Source organism: Dreissena polymorpha, chromosome 2 (genome assembly GCF_020536995.1).
Source record: "Dreissena polymorpha isolate Duluth1 chromosome 2, UMN_Dpol_1.0, whole genome shotgun sequence".
In the NCBI taxonomy this organism is placed as follows: domain Eukaryota; kingdom Metazoa; phylum Mollusca; class Bivalvia; order Myida; family Dreissenidae; genus Dreissena; species Dreissena polymorpha.
In genome coordinates, this window is record NC_068356.1 from 123,596,253 (window position 1) to 123,623,672 (window position 27,420).

Consider the following 27,420-nt stretch of genomic DNA (forward strand, 5'->3'; position numbering starts at 1 on the left):
CTTCTGACCACAAAAGCTTTATTTACATGTAAGACGGTGCTAGAGAAAGAAAGGCTTTGTAAAAATCGCTTAAGGTTACAGTATAATAAACAAAACAATTAAGATGATCGTAAATTCATTTAATTATTTCAACAAACACACAAAACATAAATATAATCAAAAAAATCTAATCAATATCCACTGTACTTGTAGCATAATTATTTTAAAAAAGCACACAAGGTACGTACATGCGAATGAAAAAAAATACACACTGAAAACAACAATCACTACACACTTTGCATTTTATGTACATTAGTCAGACTTGTGTTGCGCAAAGTCAATGATTGAAGATTGTCGCAACCCATTAGCTTCCCGGAACTGATGGCGCAAGACGTTTCGCGATAATTATCGATTGCTAGTAATTATTTAATTATCATTAAAACTGTGTAGCTTTAATCTGCTTCTCAAAGGATGACAATTTGCAGTGTTTCTCAAACTGCAACTAACTTCACACCTAATTGAGCGTTGTTTGTCTGCTTGATTGTGCTGTTTTCACAACTCGAATATTTCTAGCACCGACCAGACGAGAAAGCGTCCTCGAATAATTGCCAGTTAATTAGGTGTGAAATGCCTTTCAGGGACCGGCACACGACCTGGAGTTATCGAAAATCGCATGTTTAAGTTATCGCGTTTTTTTTTATATAGACATTAAAGGAAAATGCGAGGGACTTTCTATAATGCTCGAGTAATTGCCAGTTTTCGAGAAATCGCCAGCTCGAGTTATTGCAATTCTACTGTATATGGATAAGAGGATGATGCACGCCAAATGTCATTGTACACCATCTGTTAATAACAGAGTTATGGCCCTTTGTATCTTGAAAAAATGCTTTTTTGAATGTCAAATATAACACTTTTGTGTCCAGAAGCATATTGGGGATATCAACTCAACGAATTTGCTTGTGTTTTCTTTATTCCACTTGTTACACATTCTTTTCTATCCTGAATGCATGTTTCATTCGTTTATTAATTATATATATATGGAGAAAAAGTCTTGCTTTATCAATATTTATGTACATAAGAGTTGCTTTTGTAAAACGGTCAGGACAAAAATGGGGAAAAAAAATATAGGGTTGGCAACTTGGATTGTCTGAGAATCCTTGATTTATGTTGTAAATGTTTCTTTAACTTTGAATAAAGGTGCAGAATACCATGGTTATAGGAAATATTTGAAGGAAAAACAGAAAATGAATGTTGTATTACAGTTCTAAAACCTTAAAACATATCCACGATCTTCACATCAGTTGTCAAAAGCTTATATTTTGTTCTTTTGAAGGCCTCTATGTTGAATACAGTCTTGAACGTGACAATGCACCTGATATCAACAGTTATTCCTCAAGGCTGGTCACAGTTACTGATGTTCATGCATGTCGAAGCCAGTGCACATCTAAAAGCTCAAACTGTAATAGGTTTACATATCAAGCTTCTGGCAATCAGTGCTACATTTGGTTGCCTAGTGACATGCCTACCTTTGGAACACAGGTGGGCTACAACACCTTTACCAAGCACGAGTCACAGCAAACAGGTGAGACACATTATGTACTTAGTTGGCTTATATAACTAAATCATGAGGTTTGCCTTTTTCAAAATATTGTAGTTCATTTAGAGTTTTGTATTTTAATGATATATTATACATATTTAGCTCATCTATTTTTTGAAAAAAAAAAGTGAACTATTGTCATCACCTTGGCGTCGGTGTCGGCGTTGGCGTTGGCGTCCGGTTAAGTTTTGCGTTTAGGTCCACTTTTTTCATTGCATTAAAACTTGGTACACTTACTTACTATCATGAGGGGACTGGGCAGGCAAAGTTAGATAACTCTGGCTTGCATTTTGACAAAATTATGTGTCCTTTTTATACTTAGAAAATTGAAAATTTTGGTTAAGTTTTGTGATTAGGTCAATTTTATTCCTTAAGTATCAAAGCTATTGCTTTCATACTTGCAACACTTACTAACTATCATAAAAGGACTGTGCAGGCAAAGTAATGTAACTCTGACTTGCATTTGTACAGAATTATGTGCCCTTTTTATTCTTTGAAAATTGAAAATTTGTTAAGTTTTGTGTTTAGGTCCACTTTTTTCCTAAAGTTTCAAAGCTATTGCTCTCATACTTGCAAAACATACTAACTATTGTAAGGGGACTGTGCAGACAAATTTATAGAACTCTGACTGGCATTTTGATGGAATTATGGGCCCTTTATAGTTGAAAATTTGGTTAAGTTTTGTGTTTTGGTCCACAAGTAAATTTACCCCTAAAGTATCATAGATATTGCTTTCATACTTGGAACACTCGCAAAATATCATAAGGGGACAGTAAAGGACAAGTTGCATAACTCTGGTTGTCATTTTAATATCATAAATACGTTACCTGTTATCTCTAGCTTACCCCTTTCCAAGGGAGTTATTTCATCCGGAAAATATTCAAGCGCTGGGAATTGTCCACCTCTATAAGAATACAAATCAAGTTAAACATAGTACAATGCAACCTAACAGGAAATCAAGAACCACAACTCATCTTTCCTTTCCGGATAAAACCATGTGCACGCCTTTTTTAGGCTCAGGACTTATGTGTTCTTTTCACTGTGTTTTTGGCGGAGTTTAAAAGGATAATGTTTATTTATCTTTTATTTGTATCATTCGGTTTATATTTCTATACTTTTTGTTGCAGTAATTGTCATATTTCTGCTTTTGCTGGGTTTCTTTGTTTGCATCGTCGCTCATGTACATGACGTCATGAGCACGTGAACCACTAGGAATTCGTGCCTATTCCCCAATAAGTAATTGAGGTCAATTGGACAGCGTTCTTTGTGTTTACATTTTGTGGTTTCACTTTTTATTTGAATTTATTATCATTAATTTGTCTTTTGAAGGTTCTTTCTGTTTCTTATATTTCAGAATGAACTTACAGGATAGAGGTTCTTGTGGTCATATCAAAGCAAGGTGGGATTCCCACGATACTTGCTTGGCATGTACCGGTTGCACATTAAATAACAAATGTGCGGTTTGCAATTTGTGGGCTTACGACGTATGGACAAAAGCAGGTCGCCGGAGGACGTCGATCAGCCGCAAACGCAACGAACCTCCATCCGACGTTGATTACCCGGTGACTCCACTGGTCAAGGATGACCAGCGGTTTTGTCAGTCACTGGGTACCGGGCAAGATGGTGTTGTTGTCAGTCGATCGTCATCAGATCTTATGACTCACACCATGCATACCGGCGACATTGATCATGGAACGACTGGATCAATGTCAGACCACATGGCAGCCGCCATTCTACGGTCTTTGTCCGGTGACGTAACCGGTCATAATATGACCGGCCGGTCACCGGTCCGGTCCGGTCACGGGTCATGTCACCGGTCCGGTCCGGTCATGTCACCGGTCCGGTCCGGTCATTGATCACCGGTCCGGTCCGGTCACCGGTCAACAGTCATCAGTTGGGCCTGCCACCGATAACACCAATCGCCGGTCAAGAAGAACTCGGTCTTCATCATCGGCGTATTCTTCTACATCCGATTCGTCGTCGAATACATCGTCTTCATCAAGGAGTGGACATCGGACACGCTCTTCTTCGTCGAGCAGTTATCATCGTCGCGGCGCTCATAAGCGATTACGTCGTCACTCACGGAGATGGTATTCCAAAAAATCTCGATCTCATCGCAGCCGATCCACATCTCGACAGCGCAGCCGATCCAGATCTCGACATTGCAGGAAACGAGGACGTCGGCAATGTTCACGTAGACAGCATCGGACTTACCATGCGTATAGTCGTTCACCATCGTGTTCCATTATGGAATCGCATGTTTCCATGCCAAATGTGTCGGTTCCAACGTTGACTGCCACACGTATTGCATCTTCAGGAGCTCATCTCACTACTACGGCGTCAGTGTCAACACCACGGGTATCATCTACAGTATCTAGTCGTGTACCCATTACAGCTACCCTGTCGAATCCTGATACACTATGGATACAGAATTCGGCGGGACATTTTGTACCGGTCAATGCTGATAATTTTGCTTCTTCCGGTTTACATTATCAGTTTACTGACGTCGGGGATGATCATTCGCTGTTACCAGACAATTACAATCCGGTACAAGATATTCTCACTTCTGTTCCTGCTGATTCTATACAAACCGCTGGTGTTGTAGAGAGTGAGGCTGATTCAGATGCAGAATCTAATGTTGAGACGGATCAATATTTAGCTCCGATTGGTCAGATCTATGAACTGATGTTTCGTACTCTTGGTGAAGATTACTGTCCAAGACCTGCTGAACTGTCTTCAAATGCGACGATTTCTGTGACAGAACAACTTTTTCGTACATTTGATCCCAACAGGGTTATTAAGTCGACGGCTCGTCCTGACCCACCCCTTCCCATTGGTTCTACTGTTCTATCTGTTCTTCAATCATTGGAATCAGCTAATAAGACTATTCCAAAACGAGGAGAAACATGGAAAATTCCTAAGGAACTAGCTGATCCAAAACACCAGGAAGGTAGTAAAAGTTACAAACCTCCTGTACCACATGCAACATCTGGGTTGGATTTTTCAAAACTTCCGGTTCCAGATCCGGACATAAGCAAGCTATCTCTTGTAATGCCAAGTGGTTCCAATTAAGTTTCTGTTCCGTTTTCAATGTTGGAAACTTGGGAAATGAGGGAACGTAGATCATTAGGTTTGACTAACCAAATTGACTTCATGCTAGCGACAATTTTACAAATGGTGTGTGATTGGTCGGAATCTGTTCCGGAGGAACTCCGTGATTTGTTAATTCATCTCTCACGGACCACACTGGCCTTATCTCACACTTCTGCTTCTTCAATGTCCGAGATGCTAAGGATTCGTAGAGATCTTATCCTTACTTCTTTACCTAAAGATTTTCTGTTGGAACCTGGTATGAACTCGCTCAGAACAGCTCCTCTCACATCAGGGTTTTTGATTTTGGTGGAAGGATACAAGAAGCAATCACAGCTGACAAGGATGACCAACTTCATGCTTCTTTAGCTAGAAACAACTCTGGACAACGCCAAGGGGTCTTTAAGCATCCTGCTTCTAGGCCACCAGCAGTTCCAGCATTCAAGACAGCTAAGAGAAATAACCTTTTCTCTAAAAAGCCTTCTTTTAATCCACGGTCAGGTCCTAATAGGCAGTCTTCCTATTACAGACCTTCTTTGTCACACAAGTCTTCTAATAAAGATTCTGGGAAAAAGGGCAAACCCAAGCCGGGACAGAGGAATTTCAAACCTTCTACCGGCAGGGGCGCACCTCCTGCTTATCAGCCCTAGGTCCCTTCCCTTTCTACCGCCACAACCTCCGATGCCGGAGCTAGACTTTTCCAGTTCTCAAATTGATGGCTTCAAGTTACTTCAGACGCATGGGTTCATTCTCTTTTGACAAAAGGCCTGACTTTTTAATTCGAAAAAAGGCCTCCACTTTCTTGCGTCCCTATAGAGCTGGTATCTCGGCATCCACATATTCCAGAGTCCATTCTCGGGCTCTTGGAAAAACATGTGGTAGAAAGGGTTCAAGATCCTTAATCTCCAGGATTTTACAGTCGTCTTTTTCTTGTTCAAAAGAAAAATGGTTCCTGGAGACCAGTAATAGATTTAAAAGTGTTCAACATGTATCTCCTCAAACCAACTTTCAAAATGGAGACTCCTTCTTTCATACGGGAATCCATCAAACCCCTGCACTGGGGGGTGTCTTTGGATCTGGAAGATGCTTACTTCCATGTTCCTATACATCCCAACTACCGAAAGTACTTGCGATTCGCCTTTCAAGGCCAAGTCTACCAGTTCCGGTCTATGACTTTCGGGTTGGCGACAGCCCCACGAGTTTTTACCAAACTAATGTCGGCAGTCGGATCACACCTCAGAGTTCACAGGATTATTCTTCTTCAGTATTTCGACGACTGGCTCTTACACCAGCTCGATCGTCAATTGCTTCTGTACAACCTAGAATTCTCTTGGAAGGAGCTCATCTCGTTAGGGCTCCTTCTCAATGCAGACAAATCAGACCTCATTCCTTCACAGGACTTTACGTTTGTGGGAATGAATTTCTTGACCCACATCAATAGGGTCAGAGTCAACGTATATCAGACCTTCTGATGAAGGTCAACTGGGTTTTGTCCCAATCTCATATAACAGCTCAAGAATTCCTCTCTCTCAACGGTATGCTGAGCTCAGTAGCAGACTTTTTGCAGTTGGGACGTCTCTTCCTACGTCCTCTGCAGCACTATCTCTCAGCTTGTTGGAAATGGTCTCCAGGCAATCTATTAACACAGATTCCAATCCTTCCCTCCTTAAGGTCTCATCTTCAGTGGTTGCTAGACGAGGAGACTCTGTTTGCAGGAGTACCCCTTCTTCCCCTGCAACCGTCATTATATCTAATAACGGATGCGAGCAAGGAAGGGTGGGGTGCTCACCTGGAACTTCTCAGTCTGATAATTTCAGGGTTGTGGTCTCATCAGGAATCTCACCTTCATATCAACAATCTAGAAATGCGAGCAGTATTTCTAGCTGTATCTCATTTCCAATCACATCTTCGAGACTCTTGTGTGATGGTGTCAACAGACAACACATCTGTGGTGGCTTACATCCAGGCACAGGGGGGAACACATTCTCAATCCCTGTATCTGGAAACCAGAAAATTACTTGTTCTTTGCAAAACACTCAACATTCATCTGCTGGCAAAATATATACCAGGTCGCCTCAACGCCCTGGCGGATGGTTTGTCTCACAAACACCAGTTACTTCCATCGGAGTGGACACTTCATCAAGAAGTGACCAACCAGATCTTTTTCAAGTTCGGTTATCCCCTGTTCGATCTATTTGCAACCAGACACAATCACAGACTTCCTCTGTATGTGAGTCCAGTTTACGATCCAGCAGCGTGGGCAATCGACGCGCTTTCGTTCGCATGGGACCAACTGGACGCTTACACCTATCCCCCACCCATTCTAATTCCCCAAATATTGGGGAAAATCAGGGTGAGCTCTTACAGGATACTCCTGATTGCCCCTTGGTGGCCCAGAAGATCTTGGTTCAACGATCTTCTCAGTCTCCTGTACGATTATCCCAGGAATCTTCCTCACAGGTCAGATCTTCTGTCTCAAAGCGGCAGACTACATGCGGACCCAAAAATGTTCCACTTACACGTCTGGCCGTTATCATGCAATCTTTGCAGAAGAAATGTTTTTCTGTCAGGGCTTCAACCCTCGTTGCTTCAGCAAGGAGAAAATCCACCAGAGCAGTCTATGATGCTCGTTGGAAACTCTTCTCCAATTGGTGTTTTCGAGGGAAAATTAATCCCCTCAATCCCTCTGCTAGACGAATAGCGGATTTTCTCATTTATCTTTTTGATGCTAAGAAACTTTCTCTTAGTTCCATCAAAGGATACAGATCTATGATTTTGCATACATTGGCTTTCACTTAGTCTTTACAAGTCTGTGCTGATCCAGCTATTTCAGAACTTGTTCGAGCTATGGAACTTAGTCGTCCTGTACCTCGTACACTTGCTCCTAAATGGGATTTAGCTTGTGTGCTTGGTTCCCTTATTAAGGCTCCCTATGAACCTCTTGATCAGGCTTCATTACAATTCCTAACATGGAAGACCGTTTTCCTTCTTACTATGGCTTCAGCCAAACGGAGAAGTGAAATTCATGCTCTTTCTATCGAGAATAGTCATCTTCGTTTTGACTCTTCTGATGGTTCTGTTACATTGTTGTGTCAGTCAGGATTCCTTGCTAAAAATCAACTTCCCTCTATGGCTTCCAAACCCTTCAAAGTTCCAAGTCTATCTAGAACTTGTGGACATGAAGATGATGATAGACTCCTTTGCCCGGTCAGGGCTTTGAAGTTCTACCTTAAAAAGGTAAAGTCTATTCGAGGTTCTCGCAAGAGACTTTTCATTCCATTAAAAGGGGGGGGGCGATGTGTCTGCGGCTTCTATTTCTCGTTGGATAGCCTCGACTATAAGGAAAGCTTATTCTTCTCTTTCATCGAGGGATTTATCCCTGTGTAAGATAAGACCGCATGAATTAAGAGCTTTTTCGGCTTCGTGGGCTTATATTAATCAGACCCCACTATCTGAAGTGCTTCAAGCTGCTTTCTGGAGAATTCCGACCACCTTCTCCTCTTTTTATCTTCGTTCTCTTGAGTGCCAACAAGACAATTTGTATAAGTTGGGTCCTCTTGTAGTGGCTCAAACTGTAGTTTCTTCTATGGGGTAAGTACACTGGTGCCATCCGAGAATTAAGTACTATACTGTACTAACAAAGATTATAAGAGGACTTGAATCTACTATCTCTGGCTTTAAACCCTCTATATGGGTTTTGCTGTGATGGGAAAAAATATGCGAACCTTCCCGCCGCAGCTGCAAAATCAGCTAGAGATAACAGGTAACGTATTTATGATATTAAAACAAATTTTCTTAAGTAAAATTCATTTTAATTATTAAATACTTACCTGTTATCGGTAAGTCCCACCACCCACCCCGCTCATCGCCTTTTTATGTTTGCGTAAAGGAAAGATGAGTTGTGGTTCTTGATTTCCTGTTAGGTTGCATTGTACTATGTTTAACCTAATTTGGATTCTTATAGAGGTGGACGATTCCCAGCGCTTGAATATTTTCCGGATGAAATAACTCCCTTGGAAAGGGGTAAGCTAGAGATAACAGGTAAGTATTTAATAATTAAAATGAATTTTACTTAAGAATTATTTTTTTTACGGAATTATGGCCCTTTTTTGACTAAGTAACTTTGAATATATGGTTACATTTTGTGTTTAGATCCACTTTACTTCTAAAGTATCAAGGCTATTGCTTTTAAACTTCAAATACTTTCATGCTATCATGAGGGTACTGTACCTGGCAAGTTGAATTTTACCTTGACGTTTGAATGACCTTGACTCTGAAGGTCAAATTATTGAATTTTGCTAAAATTGCCATAACTGATTTATTTATGATTAGATTCAATTGATACTTTGACAAAACAACTCTTATCTGACATACCACAATAGACTCCACCCAAACCATCCCCCCCCCTCGGATACGCCCCCCCCCCCTCCGAATCTCCCCTAAATCCCCCCATTCTTTTTTTTTTAAATTAAAGATCATCTAATAAATGACCACCACATCCTCACACTATACCCCCCTCACCCAAAAGTATTTTTTTATGCTCCCGGTAGGGTGGCATATAGCAGTTGAACTGCCCGTCAGTATGTCAGTCAGTCTGTCCGTCCGTCCGAAAAATACTTTGACATTTGCCATAACTTTTTCACTTTTGAAGATAGCAACTTGATATTTGGCATGCATGTGTATCTCATGGAGCTGCACATTTTGAGTGGTGATAGGTCAAGGTCATCCATCAAGGTCAAATGCCAAATTTATGGTTTTTGTCTGTCCGAAAACTTTAACATTGGGCTTAACTTTTTCAATATTGAAGATAGCAACTTTATATTTGGCATGCATGTGTATCTCATGGAGCTGAACATTTTTATTGGCGAAAGGTGAAGGTCAAGGTCATCCTTCAAGGTCAAATGTCAAATATATGGCGTCTGGTAGAAAACATTAACATTGGCCATAACTTTTTTAATATTGAAGATAGCAACTTGATATTTGGCATGGATGTGTATCTCATGAAGCTGCACATTTTGAGTGGTGGAAGTTCACGGTCAAGGTCATCCTTAAAGGTCAAGGTCATCCTTCAAGGTCAAATGTAAAAAAATAATAATTTCAAAGCAACGTTCTCATGAAGCTGCACATTTTGAGTGGTGGAAGTTCAAGGTCAAGGTCATTCGTCAAGGTCAAAGGTAAAAAAAAATTAATTAAAGCGGTGTTATCATGAAGCTGCACATTTTGAGTGGTGGAAGGTCAAGGTCATCCTTCAAGGTCAAGGTCATCCTTCAAGGTCAAAGGTAAAAAAATGAATAAATTCAAAGCGGCGTTATCATGAATCTGCACGTTTTGAGTGGTTGAAGTTCAAGGTCAAGGTCATCCTTCAAGGTCAAAGGTAAAAAAATTATATTTCAAGCGTCGTTCTCATAAAGCTGCACATTTTGAGTGGTGGAAGTTCAAGGTCAAGGTCATACTTCAAGGTCAAAGGTAAAAAAACATTATTTTTTTCAAAGCGGCGCAATTGGTGGCTTTGTGTTTCTGACAGGTCAGAAACACATCTCTTGTTTTTTTCAAACATGGTTAAAAAAACACAAATATTTATTTTTATTATTTTATTTTAACCACAAATATTTATTTTTATTATTTTATTTTTGAAATACCATCCAACCATCCCACCCTAAAATCCCCCCCCCATTTTTGGAAGATAATGTAATAAGTGACCACACCCCTCTCCACTTCACCCCTCCCTTTTTCACCTTTAAAAAGAAAAAGGATGAGAGGTCTGCACCCGCAAGGCGGTGCTCTTGTTTCTTGTATGTGATAATTGTCACTTAATAGAAAAAACTTTGTTTTGGTCTTACTGGATATTTCATTGACTGTTATACTTTTGATTTATAACATCAAAATTTATGTTGTTTTCAAAAGTCTGGAGAAATTTATAAACATGTTTGAGAGACATTAAACATGTAAAAAAGGTTAATATTGCAATAAGGAGTAAAATAACAGTGGTATTATTCTTTGCTTAATATCTGTACACAAGTTTTGTTGTGTAAAATAAAAGGTTAATAACTCGCATACCATTCTGTGTTGTTTCATAAAGTTGAATCTTGAATGGCTGCCATTTCATATGTGTTATTTTGTTCTATTTACAGATGACTTTTGGACTAGGAGATATAATGTATTAGCCCCATCTACATCACCTTTAGCTGAAAGTGAACGCTTAAATGATCTTACAAATGTAAGTATACATTTAACATACCAGTAATTGAAGATGTTTTTTATTTTGATGGCAACCATTTTAATAATGAATGACGCATTTTAAAAAAAATCTCTGTCATAATATTCAAATAACTTTTAGTTTATAAGTTTCTTTTGTTAAATCTGCTTTATTTTAAGATCAATAATTTATTCTTATGTTTGTGTAATATTTGACTATAGTCTGGCAAAAGGTTCACTCACTCACAAACATTCTGAAACAGATTTTGTATACTTCAATGTGACAAGTGAAATAAATTGTCAACTCCTTTATTGAACAGGGTTTTTTTAGGCCCGATTTTATAGCCGAAATTCGGCTTTGTTCCCAATCCCAAAAAGTATACTTTTTTCCCAAAAAGTGGCAAAAAATTCCCAATAAAATTTTTTGTTTTTTTTTTGTTTTTTAGAAAGAAGTCTTATGCGTATTTTATCTCCATTTTAACTTCAATTACTAATCACGTTTTATATCATTTTGTTCTTTTAATTTGAATGATTATAAAGATTTATATCAAATTTAGTATTTCCCTGATCAGTGGACTTTTCTTGTGGAAAAAAGGCTAATGAATTTATTTTCCCAATTTCATGAAAATTCCCAATTCCAAAGCCATGGGCTATCTTCCCAAAAAGTGGGGAAAAAACCCTGTTGAAGAAATCTGTTTTGCAGCTTGGATTGCACATATGCCATGGGTCTGCGCCCATCGATGTGCGATGCTGCCCTGTTGGTCAGGACTGCACTGGCAAGGCTCTGGTTCCTGCCAAGTGCGCTGATGTGGACCGTTCCAACCTAGTGGATGGAGGAAACCCTGGTGTGAGGACTGTCAACGATCCCACAAACTATGATGTGCAGTTCAAATGCTCCTTAAATAGAAGTGAGTTACCGTAACCAAGACTTGTATGTGTATACATGTGTGCTAAAAAAATATTTGTTTTTCACAACAGTTTCTTTTTAAAATTGTAAGAATCTGTTGTAGTTTGTTTATTTTTTCTTAATAAACATTGTAAGTATTTATAATTCACTTATAATAAAACTGATGTACAACATTGAAGTGAATATTTTAAACTTCTCAATATGGACACATCTATAACTTAAGTGCTTATATAACTCAAGCATTTTAGTCATCCTTTGTGCCCTCGAGTTAAAGAAGTTTTATTGAATATTATTTTTCAGTTCTCTTCGTATTGAATGTGATTTGTCCTTTTGTTTTCAGTGTTTTTGTCTAATACATGCACCCAGAAGAATGACTACTGTAAGCCCGATCCCTGTGTTAGAGGACAGTGCCAACTCACATTTGCTGGGTACAGTTGCTCATGTCCGAGTGGGTATACAGGGAAGAACTGTCAGACAGACATCAATGAGTGTGCCACCAACCCTTGTTCTAATGGCGGAACATGCACAGACAAGGTCAACGGTTACCTGTGTGCCTGCAAACCTGAATATACAGGTCTACTGACATTACTTTTCTTTTAAGTAAACTGATTGTAACCATATTTCTGCTACTCTAACTAGTTGATTTAGTTCTTTAGGTCTGAAATGCTTTAAAAAAAAATATATTCAACCTAACCTCAGAAGGACCTTTCAAACACATGGATTTTTATGGCAGAATCTTGTCAATTATTTTGTTAATCTGTAAGACATGCTAACATGTAACAAGTTATCTTGTACAATTTCGTGTCAGGCTTTTAGTCTGACAGACATAAAATACTAGTGATGGACTGATGGCATTCTAATTATTGCCCTGTGATTTTTAGGAGCAACATGTGCAAGTCAAGTGAACTATTGTGTCGGTGTTTCATGCAGTGGTAATGGAACATGTATGAATAGGGATCAAGGCCCAGGTTACATGTGTAACTGCTTTCAAGGGTACACAGGCATCAATTGTGAGGTATGCAGACCAGCCAGTAGGCTATAATTTGGAAAATTATTGTTAAGTTTCCGGGAAAAAATTCAACATTATGCAATGTGGGTTATTATTTATGAACAAGTTTGATAATCGATTCTTATGAAAATATTTGCAATATAATCTGCCATAACTTGACAACTTTAAATAATTGCCAAACAATGGATTAGTAATTTATTCTATTCCTATAATAATATGTTGCTATTAAAGTGATATTATGGGCATTTTTCACTGTTAAATCGAGCTGAAAAGAATGAACAGGTCAAAAGAGTTTGTTAAAATGTGGTGACTGACCAATTATCTGCAACTCATCTTGCTACCAGTTGTTTATAACAATATATATTATATTTGATATTTTACATGCTCATCCAGTCCTCTAAGCGGAAATGATCTGTAAATCAAAATTGTGTCTTTGTGTCGTATGAACGAATCTGCATAAAAACTAAATTTAGAATCACATCGTACATCGAATCATTTCTGTTGTCAGTTGTCAAAACGAAAGTTTGCTTGATATTCAAATGCATTATTTTTCTCTTTACGGGATATTGTTTGAGTATTTTTATGCTGCATTAACAAATATAAGTGTATATGAAGTGAAAACACAAAAAATAAACAACGGTTGCGATAGACACCTATAAACATAGCATATACTGTTAGATGCCCATAATATCACTAAGGATTCCTTTGTTATTATGATGATGAATGGAAAAAATTGTCAAAAACTAAGTGGTCTCAAACACACCTAAAAGGTTTGGCATTTTTGGTTTATTTTCTTGATATAAGAGGTATATAATGTTTATTTCTTGACAGAGTCAGATTAACTTCTGTGCCAGTCAACCTTGCCTGCATGGTTCTAGCTGCATACCGGCGTTGAATACGTACAGATGTGAGTGCTTGCCTGGATGGACGGGAAGGAATTGTGACACCATGATTAACTACTGCACAGGAAGTCTGTGCCAAGGGACATGTCACCCGGTGTTCACAACCTACTACTGCGCGTAAGTCACTATCTGATATCTGGCAGCAACTAGCAGTTTAATATACTGGCTTTAATTCATTTAGATTTTCTTAATGACTACACATACATCAAAATGTGTATCTGATTGGTAAATGGTTAGCCAGCTTAAGCCTCACATTGTGTAAGAAATGAAATATTTGCAGCTGTGGGGCCAACACGTATGGAGCAAACTGCCAGAACCGCCCTACCCCCTGTCAGACCTTCAACAAGTGTCAGAATTTGGGCACATGTAGCTACAACACCTCTAGTGCCAATATGGCATGTACATGTCCTGCAAGTAAGCATCTCACAACATAGAAAATGGCTTCTGCTGTCAATTAGCCTAATTTATGATTTTTGTTACAATACGTTTATTGTTGTGAGATTGTTTAAATGTTGTTTTGGCTTTTATACTGCATTGAATGAAAATATTTACAAAAGCTCAGAAACAAGCCTTAAAAATAAAAACTTAAGAGAACAATACCATACATAATTGGTAAGATATTAGTTTGACCTTATCCAGACCTCAATCATTAACAATACAAAATTAGTTTCTTAGAATACTTATGCTTTGATAGATGTGTTAATATGTAGGTTTCATCTTAAACATCATCCTAATATTGTTACATTGAAAAAGTATAAAACATAAGCATAAAAAATAAAATGCAGGGGGAGCTAATTTTGGCTTCTTTTGAATAATATCTTGAGATTATGTCAAATGCCACAGCTATCAGTAGTGCTCATTTATAGCACTGAATAATGACCTGTAGATCTTGAGTCAAGAATATTGTTTTATATTTGTTAGAATACAATGGAGATGGCTGCGAATGGTTGAGGGACCTATGCAACACAGACAATCCATGCAAAAACAACGCTGATTGTAGCATCATACAGGATAATTATAAATGTACCTGTAAACCAGGTCAGAAATATATTCACATTCATGAACTATCATAAGTAAACTGAAAATCCAGCATAACCTGTTTTAGCGTTGTCAGTTTTTTCTCCAACTTTCCATTTTTGTCTCAAATGTTCACAGGAATTCTAAAAATGTCAGCACCCGTCATTCTGCTTGATTTATTAGCGAGGCTTTCTTCGGAGAAAACCCGAGCTATTGTCATAGCCAGCTCGCCGTAGGCGTCGTGCTAAAACCTTAACATTGGCTCTAAAATCAAAGTGCTTCCACCTACAACTTTGAATCTTCATATGTAGATGCGCTTTGATAGTTCTACACGCCACACCCGTTTTGGGTTACTAGGTCAAAGGTCAAGGTCACTTTGACCTCTAAAAAAAATTAATATTTCTGACAAGCTTTTGCAGCTGAGCATGGCACCCGTTATGCGGTGCTCTTGTTGATCTATTGTAATCAATTATAAGCAATGACATACTGAAAGCATTGTAATCAATTATAAGCAATGACATACTGAAAGCATTTTACATTGAACATGTTCTATCTAACTTAAGAATTATAGACAATTTTGCTAAGTTTATCATTGCATGCTTTATGTCATTTTTTGTTTGTTGATGATATTTATTTAAATATTGTCGGATAAAATGCAAATTAAATGTGACAGGCAAAGATAAAACAGACGATATAGATACATGCAAATGCAGGTTTATTGTAAACATTAATTTAGTTCCTGTTTGCCTTTTTTTTTTAAAGCACTTATCCATTTGCCATAAAAATTGCATATGAACAGTGCTGATGTGTGAACATCAGGTTACCTGATTTTGGCATGTTCAATGGGAATACAGTGGATGTTTTTTAATTCAATGTTCACAGACAATTTTGAAAACCTGCGTCTGTTTCTGTTTATGAAATTATTTATAAAATTTATTGTTAATATTGGTTACAATTATTACATTGTTTGAATTGCAGTTGTGATTATATGGGATTATCTGATATATAACAAGAATAGCTGAATGTAAGAGGGTTTATATGCCTCTATTAACAAATAATATATTTTCAACACAACATGGCATTATGTCATATAAGCTCTGAACTTGATATGAAGTCTGTATATAAGGCCGGTTTAGTGGCGCTGCCTGGTCAACTGCATAATATTGACATAGATCTGTAATGTGTTGAAATGAGTTTATGCAAGTTGTTTGATGATGAATAAACAGTCATGGATGAAAGCAGTTTGGCTTATTGAAACTGAATTTTATTGTTATTTCTTAAAGCTGTATAGAATGTTGAGGCATGCTACAGGAACTTTGCTGTGTAAAAGTTTGGAAGTACAACCCTGGTATTTATAAACTGTGCATGGTGTTAAGGCTTCCACTAATTCTTACCATTATTGACATCATTTTTATTCTTCCAATGTAAGGATACACGGGCACTAACTGTGAGACGGAGATCAATGAGTGCTCAGGACGTACGTGCCCAGGTGGTGGCCAATGTTTTGATGCTATCAATGCCTACTACTGTCGGTGTCCACTCAAGAAGACGGGCAACAACTGTGGTCGAGGTCTGCTCATAAGTTATAATTATTGTTAATTTTGAAGTTGGGTTTCATGCATTTTGTATTAAAACAAGAATTTGTAAATAAAGTGTTTTGTTTACCTTTTACCTGAATCATGTGGTTTAAGATTTATTTGTCGACCTTGACAGCAATCAAAGAGCAGCCTTTCTTAAATGAAGTTTTTCAAATGCTGTTTGTTTTTGGACTTGTTCAATTCAAAACCTTCATAGCATATTTTATGCTTGCCTTGTTTCCTTCATAGCATATTTTATGCTTGCCTTGTTTCATTAATTTGTTTTGTTTAATGTTTTTAAGAATTTGATCGAAACTATGACTTCTACTTCAACCACCCAACTGGTATGGGCTTTGCTTGGATTCCATACTTCATCTTTGTACCTAATGTTGATGCCATGTCTGTCACGGGATGGGTTCGATATGCAGCTGCAAACGGAAAGGGCGTCTATTTCAACATGTTCATTGGGTAAGCCTTTTCACCAACAGTGCATGTTTAGTTTGTATTCATGTATTTTTTGTGTGCTGTCATTAAGCCATTTTCTGCAGAGCCTAGTTTGTATTATTATGTTATCTTCTGTATTGTTAAATGCACAATTTACCGTAATTACTCTATGTTTTCGGACACTCTAAGTTTTCGGACACCCCTTTTTTTAGCAAAAATAATTATTTTTCGTGACTCTTAATTTTCGGACACACGAGTTTTCGTCCATTATTTATATCTCTAAGTTTTCGGACAGTATATTTTACAGCGCTATTTTACCAAATTTTGGTAATGTTTTCGATATCTAATGACACTTTGATCATGGGGGTTTACTACCAGATTAGCATCATAAAACATGACAGGTGCATGCCTGAGGGTAACGGACCATTACATTTGCGTTATTGGGTACTACCCCTTCTCAGGAAATATCTTTGACAAATACTAAACGCTTCAAAGTGTGATGCACCCTATTGCAAGTTTTACGAATAATGGAAGGTGTTAGACAACAACTATCTGAAATGAACAAACAAAGAATTCATAGTTTGCTTTTTAATTGTGTTAATTACAGGTTCATACTAGCGAGTATCGGTACATCACATGCTCATCTTTGAACTGGTTGGTCAAAGAACAACATTGTAGTAACTTTCTGTCAAATAAATTAAGCATTTAAAATTATATAAAATGCAGCGTAAACATATATAATTGTAATTTATACTGAACGGCATGGTATTTTACAAGCACGTGTTATTACCGGTAGTCGTTAATACAAATGACTGTATTTTCTGAGACTTCAATTTTCGACTCTAAGTTTTCGGACACCTGTATTTTGTGAATATTTTTCGTATCTAAGTTTTCGGACACGAATTTTTTTAATTATTTTTAAGTGTCCGAAAACATAGAGTAATAATGGTATTTGCTGTGGGCTTTATTTTTTAATCAATAGAAGTAAAAAAAATATAGCCTGTTGCATATCTTGCTTCTATTATTTATGAATAGATTTATTGAATTCATGACTTCTTTAAATACTTTACTTATTTGCTGTGTCGCTTAATTTAAATAAATGGAAATAAAATTTACTATTGCCTGTTGCATATCATGCTTCTATTACTTATATATAGATTGATTGAATATATGACTTCAATTGCTAGAACTTTTGCACCAAATATTGATGGAAATGGATGTTTGACATTTAGTGTAAAAAAAACTAATTTTTTCAATATTTCCCAAATTTATTTTGAAGAACACAAGTAGTTTTTAGTTTGACTTTTTGACGAAAAGGCAATCTATTTTACTCACCAAGCATTGGCGTCAATATTGGCGTGTGAATAAGTTTTATGTTTTTCAGTAAACTGGTTTCTCAGAAATTGCTTGAGTGATTTCATATAAATTAAAATAATGTCTTTCTCTCAATTAATTCCCCCACAGGCAATGTCGGGAAACTCTAGATTGAAATTTGTTGAAAATAAGGGGCCATTTTTATGTCCCCAAGTCTAAACTGGGGGACAGGTTAAATTTAAGAAACATATATGCCCCATATTATAATTATCCATACCCCCCAAGGTCAAGTTCATTGTAAATAAAAATACCGTAGGTTTCCACGTATAGCGTGCTCCTGTGTATAGCACGCAGGCTGTTTTTTTAAATGCAAAAATGGAGAAAAAAATATTTAAAGACAATAAAACCACCAAATCGGACCGAAAATTGCTGCCATTTTAGTATTGAACAATCCTATAATCTGGGGCATTGGAAAGCTTAATTAAGCATTCAAAATAGGAAGCGTCATTATGATTAGGAGCATGGGTTAATGTCTCAAATGTCAATTAGCGTCTTAACAAGTCGTGGCACATATTACTCAATAACATTTGCCAATTACAAAGTGCAAAATGACCCTCTTTCACACCTACCGTTACCCGCAAAAAAGACCTCGTTCGCACCAACCCTTGCCTGCTCTCTGGAATGTCGACAACAATCCCCATCGGAATTCATCAATAAAGAAGTGTAAAAACACAAAGAAATGTCCGTAAGTTTATTCAAACAAATTTATTTTTGACCAAAACTATTTCTACCGCATTCATATCTAACAGTAGCGACTTCTTGTTGTTTTGACAATGGCTCCTCAGTCTGTACGATTATAGGGTGGTAGTTTTCTGGGAAAAAACATGGCAGCCATTTTGATTATTTACGATTACACAAATTATTTTTTACCAATTTAGCAGCCAGGATAGCGTTGTGTCAATGTATAGCGTGCACCAGCTTTTTAATGTGAATTTTGGAGGGAAAACACTGCGTGCTATACGTGGAAACCTACGTTAAATAACTTATATCCATACCTCTTAAGTCAAGGTTAATGCAAGGTTAATGTCACTGCTTTTAAATATAGAAAACTGGATTCTGCTAAGTAAAGAAAAACAAGTAAAATTATTGGCATGTATTTTTTAACATAGATGGTTTGCATCAAAACTGCACTTGTAATTTCAGAAGAGGTCAAGGTCACTGTAAGTAAATATATGTCAAGGGTATTGGCTCAACTGCTCAATATCAGGCAGAGCTTTAGTATAGAAAATTTGCACATCAATATCTTACATCTAAATCTAAATATCATGTGTTGGGATGTGTGAGGCCAAAGACCATGTGTATTGTTAGTTGTTATTAGCTCACCTATATTTTGAAAAAAAAAAGAGCTATGGTCATCACCTTGGCGTCGGCGTCAGGTTAAGTTTTGCGTTTAGGTCCACTTTCTCATTAAGTATCAATGCTTTTGCATTCAAACTTGGTACAATTGCTTACTATCATGAGGGGACTAGGCAGGCAAAGTAAGATAATTCTGGCTTGCATTTTGACAGAATTATGTGCCCTTTTTATACTTAGAAAATTGAAAATTTCCGTTAAGTTTTGTGTTTAGGTCCATTTTATTCCTTAAGTATCAAGGCTATTGTTTTCATACTTGCAACACTTACTAACTATCATAAAGGGACTGTGCAGGCAAAGTTATGTAACTCTGACTGGCATTTTGACAGAATTATGTGCCCTTTTTTTTTACTTAGAAAATTGAAAATTTGGTTAAGTTTTGTGTTTAGGTCCACTTTTTTCCTAAAGTATCAAAGCCATTGCTTTCATACTTGCAACACTTACTAACTATCCTAATGGGACTGTGCAGGCAAAGTTACGTAACTCTGACTGGCATTTTGACAGAATTATGTGCCCTTTTTAAACTTAGAAAATTGAAAATTTTGTTAAGTTTTGTGTAAAGGTCCACTTTTTTCCTAAAGTATCAAAGCCATTGCTTTCATACTTGCAACACATACTAACTATCATCAGGGGACTGTGCAGGCAAAGTTATGTAACTCTGACTGGCATTTTGACAGAATTATGTTCCCTTTTTTTTTTACTTAGAAAATTGAAAATTTGGTTAAGTTTTGTGTTTAGGTCCACTTTTTTCCTAAAGTATCAAAGCCATTGCTTTCATACTTGCAACACTTACTAACTATCTTAAGGGGACTGTGCAGGCAAAGTTACGTAACTCTGACTGGCATTTTGACAGAATTATGTGCCCTTTTTAAACTTAGAAAATCGAAAATTTTGTTAAGTTTTGTGTAAAGGTCCACTTTTTTCCTAAAGTATCAAAGCCATTGCTTTCATACTTGCAACACATACTAACTATCGTAAGGGGACTATGCAGGCAAAGTAATGTAACTCTGGCATTTTGACAGAATTATGGGCCCTTTATACTTGAAAATTTGGTAAAGTTTTGTGTTTTGGTCCACTTTACTCCTAAAGTATCATAGATATTGCTTTCATACTTGGAACACTCGCAAACTATCATAAGAGGACAGTTAAGGACAAGTTGCATAACTCTGGTTGTTATTTTTACAGAATTATGGCCCTTTTTTGACTTAGTAACTTTGAATATATGGTTACATTTTGTGTTTAGATCAACTTTACTTTTAAAGTATCAAGGCTATTGCTTTTAAATTTAAAATACTTTCATGCTATCGTGAGGGTACTGTACCTGGCAAGTTGAATTTTACCTTGACCTTTGAATGACCTTGACTCCCAAGGTCAAATTATTAAATTTTGCCAAAATTGCTATAACTTCTTTATTTATGATTAGATTCGATTGATTCTTTAACAAAACAACTCTTACCTGACATACCACAATTGACTCCGTCCACTTTCGAATAGATTTTGAGTGGTGGAAGTTCAAGGTCAAGGTCATCCTTCAAGGTAATTTTTTTTTTTAATTCAAAGCGTCTTTCTCATGAAGCTGCACGTTTTGAGTGGTGGCAGTTCAAGGTCATCCTTGAAGGTCAAGGTCTTCCTTCAAGGTCAAAGGTCAAAAAACAAATAAAAAATTTCATGAAGCTGCACATTTTGAGTGGTTCAAGGTCAAGGTCATTTTTCAAGGTCAAGGTCATCCTTCAAGGTCAAAGGTCAAAAAAATAATCAAAGCAGCGTTATCATGAAGCTGCACATTTTGAGTGGTGTAGGTTCAAGGTCAAGGTCATCCTTCAAGGTCAAGGTCATCCTTCAAGGTCAAAGCTCAAAAAAAAATCAAAGCAGCATTATCATGAAGCGGCACATTTTGAGTGGTGGAAGTTCAAGGTCAAGGTCATATTTGAAGGTCAAAGGTTAAAATTTAAAAAAATCAAAGCGGCCTTCTCATAAAGCTGCACATTTTGAGTGGTGGAAGTTCAAGGTCAAGATCATCCTTCAAGGTCAAAGGTAAAAAATAACAAACAATTTTTTTTTTAAAGCGGCGCAATAGGGGGCATTGTGTTTCTGACAAACACATCACTTTTTAATTTCAAACATGGTTTAAAAACACAAATATTTATTTTTATTATTTTATTTTTGAAATACTGTCCAATTATCCCACCCAAGAATCCCCCCCCCCCTCCAAAAAAAAAATTCATTTGTTTTTGCATTTTTTTTGCATTTTTGGAAGAAAATGTAATAAATGACCACACCCCCACACTAAACACCCCTCTCCACTCCACCCCTCCTTCCTTTGTGATTGAAATTGAGATAGGTCCCTACACCTTTAAAATGAGCGGTCTGCACCCGCAAGGTGGTGCTCTTGTTGAATAATTGTTTGTACTCAATGGCTTGAAAACAAATAGAGCTTTTGTAATGAAACTTTATACAGAGATTCTTATTTCCATGGTTTTCACTTGGGTGTGGTGGGAATCTTCATATCTGAAGAATGATTGAATTAATGGGATGCAAGCTTACATACATTGTACAAGTTCATTTATGTTTGCATTTCTTGCTCATTGGGTTAAAGTGAACAGTTTACGTCACTGTAAGTAAATATAGATAACAGCTTCCAATCAAAATCAAGGTTTTTGAATATCACAGGACATTTTGCAAATAAGAAAAGATTTTAAAAACTTGATGGCTAACATAATCTGACTACTGTAAAAACAGTTTGGTTTAGGAAAAAAAGCCAAAATAAAGCAAAAATAGTTGAGAACACTGTCTTCAGACAGCTCTTGTTTAATATTATAGTGACCGGCTTGAGACAGCCAAGAAATTCTTGGAATTCAATGAACTTGGCGTGAAAATTCACCTTCCAAATGGAATCATCATTCAACACGAGCTGTCTCGTACCGTGCAAGTTAATGATGGCAACTGGCACTTTATCACACTGAACTTCAACATGGTCTCCAAGGCTATGAGGCTGTACCTGGACACTGTTTACCATCAGCCTGAGCAGACGGTAGACATTTCCAGTCTCAAGGTCAACAACAACGGTTTCAGGTAAAAACTTGCAAAAGCTTAAAACATTAAAGAGGGTTTTTTGTTTCTGAGCAATGATGCAGTGTTTCTTTCAGTGTCCTCTTGTGTTTAGACACAATATTAGCAATTATTTTTGGTCATGTCATATCCTGTTTTATTCAAGAGTAGATTTGTGTTTGTGTTTTAAAGAATCATTTAGATTTCTAATGTATTGGTCAGTCATTCAGCATTCGTTTGTCCTGATATTAAAAAAACAAAATCACTGTTCGAGGAATCATGATGTGTTATTAATAAGTATGTAATTTTTATGCCCCAGAATCGATAGATCGGGGGTATATTGTTTTTGGCCTGTCTTTCTTTCTTTCTGTCTGTCATTCTGTCACAAAACTTTACTGTACAGTAAAGTTTTGCAATAATTTTTGTAATATTGAACATATCAACTTGATATTTGGCATGCATGTGAATCTCATGGAGCTGCACATTTTGAGTGGTGAAAGGTCAAGCTCATTCTTCAAGGTCAAAGGTAAAAAAAATAAGTCCCAAAACTTAACTGTACAGTTAAGTTTTGCAATAACTTTTTAAATATTGAACATAGCAATTTAATATTTGGCATGCACGTGTATCTCATAGAGCTGCACATTTTTAGTGGTGAAAGGTCAAGGTCATCCTTTAAGGTTAAAGGTCAACGAAAAAAAGCGGCGCATTAGGGGGCATTGTGTTTCTGACAAACACAACTCTTGCTTGATTTCTAAAATTGTTTTAAGAAAACAATAATTGATTCTTTCATTTTTAAGTTTATTCTATAACTTTTAAACTCTGCTTTTGTAATTCTTGTTTATTGACTTTTCGAGTATTATTTGTTTATTAATGAATTGAACAATTAAAATGAAGGTGATTAATCTTCTTTTTTATCAAATAGAAAAAAGTTACACTCAACTGGCTTACCAGCAGTATAATACATTGAATTGCCTATATGTACAAATACATATTCTGTTTCTTACTCCCCAGAATGTGGGTTGTGTTAGGCTGTGAGTTTGACAATAAAGATCACATCTGCATCGGTGGAGCTGACAGTTTCCGTGGATACGTGAGCCAGATCAACATTTACAAACGGGAACTCACATTTGCAAGTTCAAGTGGCGTCGCCGGAGAAATTTCGTACAACTTTGCAGTCCCTCAAAACATTTCTGAAGATAATGCCCAGCTAACCAATGTTATTTTGGTCTGGAACGAGTATAAATTTGATAGCGGTGTCAGCAGGATAATTCCCTCAGAAGCAAAGGGAGATAGGTGCTCTGTCCCTAACAGGTCGCCTCCTTGCGGATACTTCTCAGGTTAATTAATTCTCAATTTTATATTCATAGGTTATTTCAAGTTTTTTTGTGCAAAGTGATTTTGAATTGCACTTGATGATATGTGCTCTTTTTTTATGTACAAAATATGCATACCTATTCATTTGGTGTTGTCCTCAAGAGGTGTTTTTGTGTTGTCTTTGTTTATAGAAAATACAAAGTTTAATGTTGAAGTGAGGCTTACAAAAGCTTAACCACAGCCTGGGTGTGTGGTCCAGAATGTTATGCTGAGCAAATAAATGTACATGTGTTTGACACTTACCTGGTTTCCTATAAATTTCTTTTTTGTGTCTTCCTTTCAAAAGAAAATGAAAAAAAAGGGTTGAAAACAAACTCACACATCAAATTAAGTCACTATACTGAGATGTTTGCTGTATTAAAAACGCACACCAAAATTTATTAGATAGGGTGTTAATTCGTAACTGATAGAACAATAATGGAATAAAACAATCATTGATATTTTAAGAACGAGAAGCTTTGTCTATCGTGAAAGCCTACCTATTCCCAATTCATTTTTTATGCCCCTGGATCGAAAGATCGGGGGTATATTGTTTTTGGCCTGTCTGTCTGTCAGTCAGTCATTGTATGTGTGTGTCACAAAATGTTAACCAAGGTTAAAGTTTTGCAGTAACTTTTGCAATATTGAAGATAGCAACTTGATATTAGGCATGCAAGTGTATCTCATGGAGCTGCACATTTTGAGTGGTGAAAGGTCAAGGTCAAAGGTAAAAGAAAAGCTGCACATTAGGGGGCATTGTTTTTCTGACAAACACATCTCTTGTTTATATTTCAATTCCAACCTCACTCTCTATTGCAGCAATGTCACGCCCAAGTGCTCAAAACTGTCCGAAAGATTTCACAGTGTACGGTGAGGATCGAATCAAGACTGTTACATGGGTCGAGCCCACCTTTGACAACCTTGGAGTGGCAGGAAAGGTGCACCAGGGCAATGACAACTTAAAAGGTTGATGCTAATTACTAACTAGAAAACATTGTTCACAATCTACTCTTCTGTTTTATACTGGTTCATGGTCTGTATGTCTACCACATATGTAAAAGCAACCAACTTTGTTGACTTGAGTTGTCGATTTGTAGCAATGTTGTCAGAATTTTGCGATCTTTTTCCTAATGCCCAGCTAGCTCTGAGATTTTCTTTCTTGTTAACATTAAAAAAAAGATAATATTTGTTCAACAAATATGTTCATATTCAATATCCGGGTTGAATTGCAAGAGTAAAAATGTTTACATGGTTTTGTTGACAATTATTGAGTAACAAAAATATATTGTAATAGTAATTTAGAATCTAATGCTCGAAAGTTTTGCAACAGTATGTAACAATGTAACAAAGAAGAATATTTGTGTAAAGTGCCTCTTGTAAAAATATACATCAACGCATGCATGTAGTTAACTTTGAAGTGTGTGTTTTTTGAATTTCATTAGAATAAAACATTTTTATTGAAGTCTTTCTGTGTTAACCTAATGAATGTGATTGTAGGCAAAGCATATACCTGGGGCAAATATGAAGTTATCTACGTTGGCAGCGACGGCTCAGGAAACTCAGCTTACTGCCACTTCAGCTTTTATGTGCAGCGTAAGTTATATGCTGTCAAACAAACATCTTAAGTTATCAGTTTAACCCATTTATGCCTAGTGGACTCTCCCATCCTTCTAAATTGGATCAATTTATTTCCAAAATAAGGGATATCCAATATATTTATTTCTATATTAAGAATATTTCTTACAGAAATTCCTTGAAGCAAACAGTGCAGACCCTGATGAGACGCTGAATCATGTGGCGTCTCATCTGGTTCTACACTGTTAGCCAAGGCCTTTTTTCTAGACACTAGGCATAAATGGGTTAAGTTGAAATGTGTGCTTTTCTAAACCTTAAGTTGTGAAGGATAAAATTATTATATGAAAATATAGATATATTTAGCTATTTTAAAGCAATTATTTGCAGCCAAAACTCATAAGCTATATTCCTTGTTTAATTTGGGCTTTAAAAACATGCAAATCAACAGCACCAGTGTTGTGATATCAGGGCTAGCTTTGTTTCTGTTACATAATTATACTTTTTCTCACAGTATTGCAAATTTAATTTTGAGTGGAAAGCGCTATAATAACTGAAACAATAGAAGTGATGCATATTTAATTTGTTTGTCCAGCCTTCCGGTGCAAGTCACCCCCGGACCCATTTGGTGGCTTCCAGTTCTCCTCCAATGCTACAGACCCTTTGACTGGTGTGGTTCGCCATGGTCGCACTATTGGATGCTATAACACTAACACACCTACGGTTGTGAATTATAAGACTGACAGAGAGCATCCAAAGACATTTACTTGTGACCCGTATGGAACTTGGAATAATGTGAAGCCTTTTAGGAAGTTCAGATATCCATCATGCGGAGGTATACTCTCAATGTTTGATTTGCTGAAATTATTTTCTTAAAACAGGTCTGATAATTTTTTCATTCTTTTTTATGAATATGAATGACATATTTAAGACCTTCTAGAAATGGACAACAGTTTGAATGTTTAAAATTGAGCTCTTTCTCGTGATGTTAGAAATGTACACCTCAGCAATATTCATAAAAATGTTATATTTAGAAATGCTTTCAACATTGCTTCTGAGCCATGGTATTCTGTAAGTAAGTCATGTTCGAGCTTAGTTTTAATTTAAGTTCTTATATTTGAGTATTGCATGGTGCATTCTGTTGTTCATTAGGCTGATAACAACTCAAAAATGAGGAATCTCAAAATAAGCAATGATTGCCATAATACTCTAAAAACAATAATAAAACAAAACATGCATTAGTCAACGCTTTCATTTTTTACAATTTCAACATTTTTTTGTTGATTTAGATTATTAAAAAATGTGCTCACTAGTGTTTTCCTAATTTCAGCGGTGAAGCCTAAACCACAGGGCAAAATGACGTTGCATCTCGAGTACAATCTGACAACAGGTGCTTGTGAATCAGTCAAAGTCAACCTCATCCAGTTGTTGAAACAAGAAGTTAGTAAGCTGGATCTTATTTACCAAGGTGATCTTTGCAAGATGAGTGATTGCTCGGACATTGATGTAACAATCACATGCAGTGGTTTCTCGGCAGGGAGAAGGAAGCGACAAGTTGTGTATGCCAGCGTACTGGCTGTAATTAAATTGGGCAACATTCCAACTCAGTAAGTGCAAACAGTACATTGAGTAGCCCACTTCAGTCACAGATTTAAATTAAGTATGTATTTATTTTTCACCGTTTAACCTAATAAAATATTATAATCGATAAAAAAAAAAATGGTCAGGGGTTGCATTATTAGGGTCATGTTATTTATTAGGGACTCTAAAGGGCTATTAATCATCCTCTTTTATGATATCAATCATTTTTAGCTCATCTGAGCACAACGTGCTCATGGTGAGCTTTTGTGATCGCCTTTTGTCTGTCGTCTGTTGTGCTGCGTCAACATTTGCCTTGTTAACTCTCAAGAGGTCACATTGATTTATTGATTTCCAATCTTCATGAAATTTGGTTAGAAAATTGGTCTCAATGATATCTTGGATGAGTTCGAAAATGGTTATGT

At 36.8% G+C, this 27,420-nt stretch overlaps 1 protein-coding gene across 1 annotated transcript in view; it reads left to right on the forward strand.

The window, feature by feature from the left end:
* Positions 1-27,420, forward strand: part of LOC127870048 (uncharacterized) — a 99,476-nt gene that overhangs the window by 52,486 nt on the left and 19,570 nt on the right. Inside the window, exons 39-54 of the mRNA XM_052412708.1 lie at positions 1,313-1,561; positions 10,798-10,883; positions 11,565-11,769; positions 12,109-12,342; positions 12,650-12,783; positions 13,609-13,796; positions 13,960-14,093; positions 14,601-14,717; positions 16,126-16,266; positions 16,576-16,741; positions 22,265-22,516; positions 23,504-23,829; positions 24,665-24,811; positions 25,343-25,438; positions 26,013-26,252; positions 26,748-27,024. Of these exons, the coding sequence (XP_052268668.1) occupies positions 1,313-1,561; positions 10,798-10,883; positions 11,565-11,769; positions 12,109-12,342; positions 12,650-12,783; positions 13,609-13,796; positions 13,960-14,093; positions 14,601-14,717; positions 16,126-16,266; positions 16,576-16,741; positions 22,265-22,516; positions 23,504-23,829; positions 24,665-24,811; positions 25,343-25,438; positions 26,013-26,252; positions 26,748-27,024 (2,992 nt within the window). The remainder of the gene's footprint in view (positions 1-1,312; positions 1,562-10,797; positions 10,884-11,564; positions 11,770-12,108; positions 12,343-12,649; positions 12,784-13,608; positions 13,797-13,959; positions 14,094-14,600; positions 14,718-16,125; positions 16,267-16,575; positions 16,742-22,264; positions 22,517-23,503; positions 23,830-24,664; positions 24,812-25,342; positions 25,439-26,012; positions 26,253-26,747; positions 27,025-27,420) is intronic.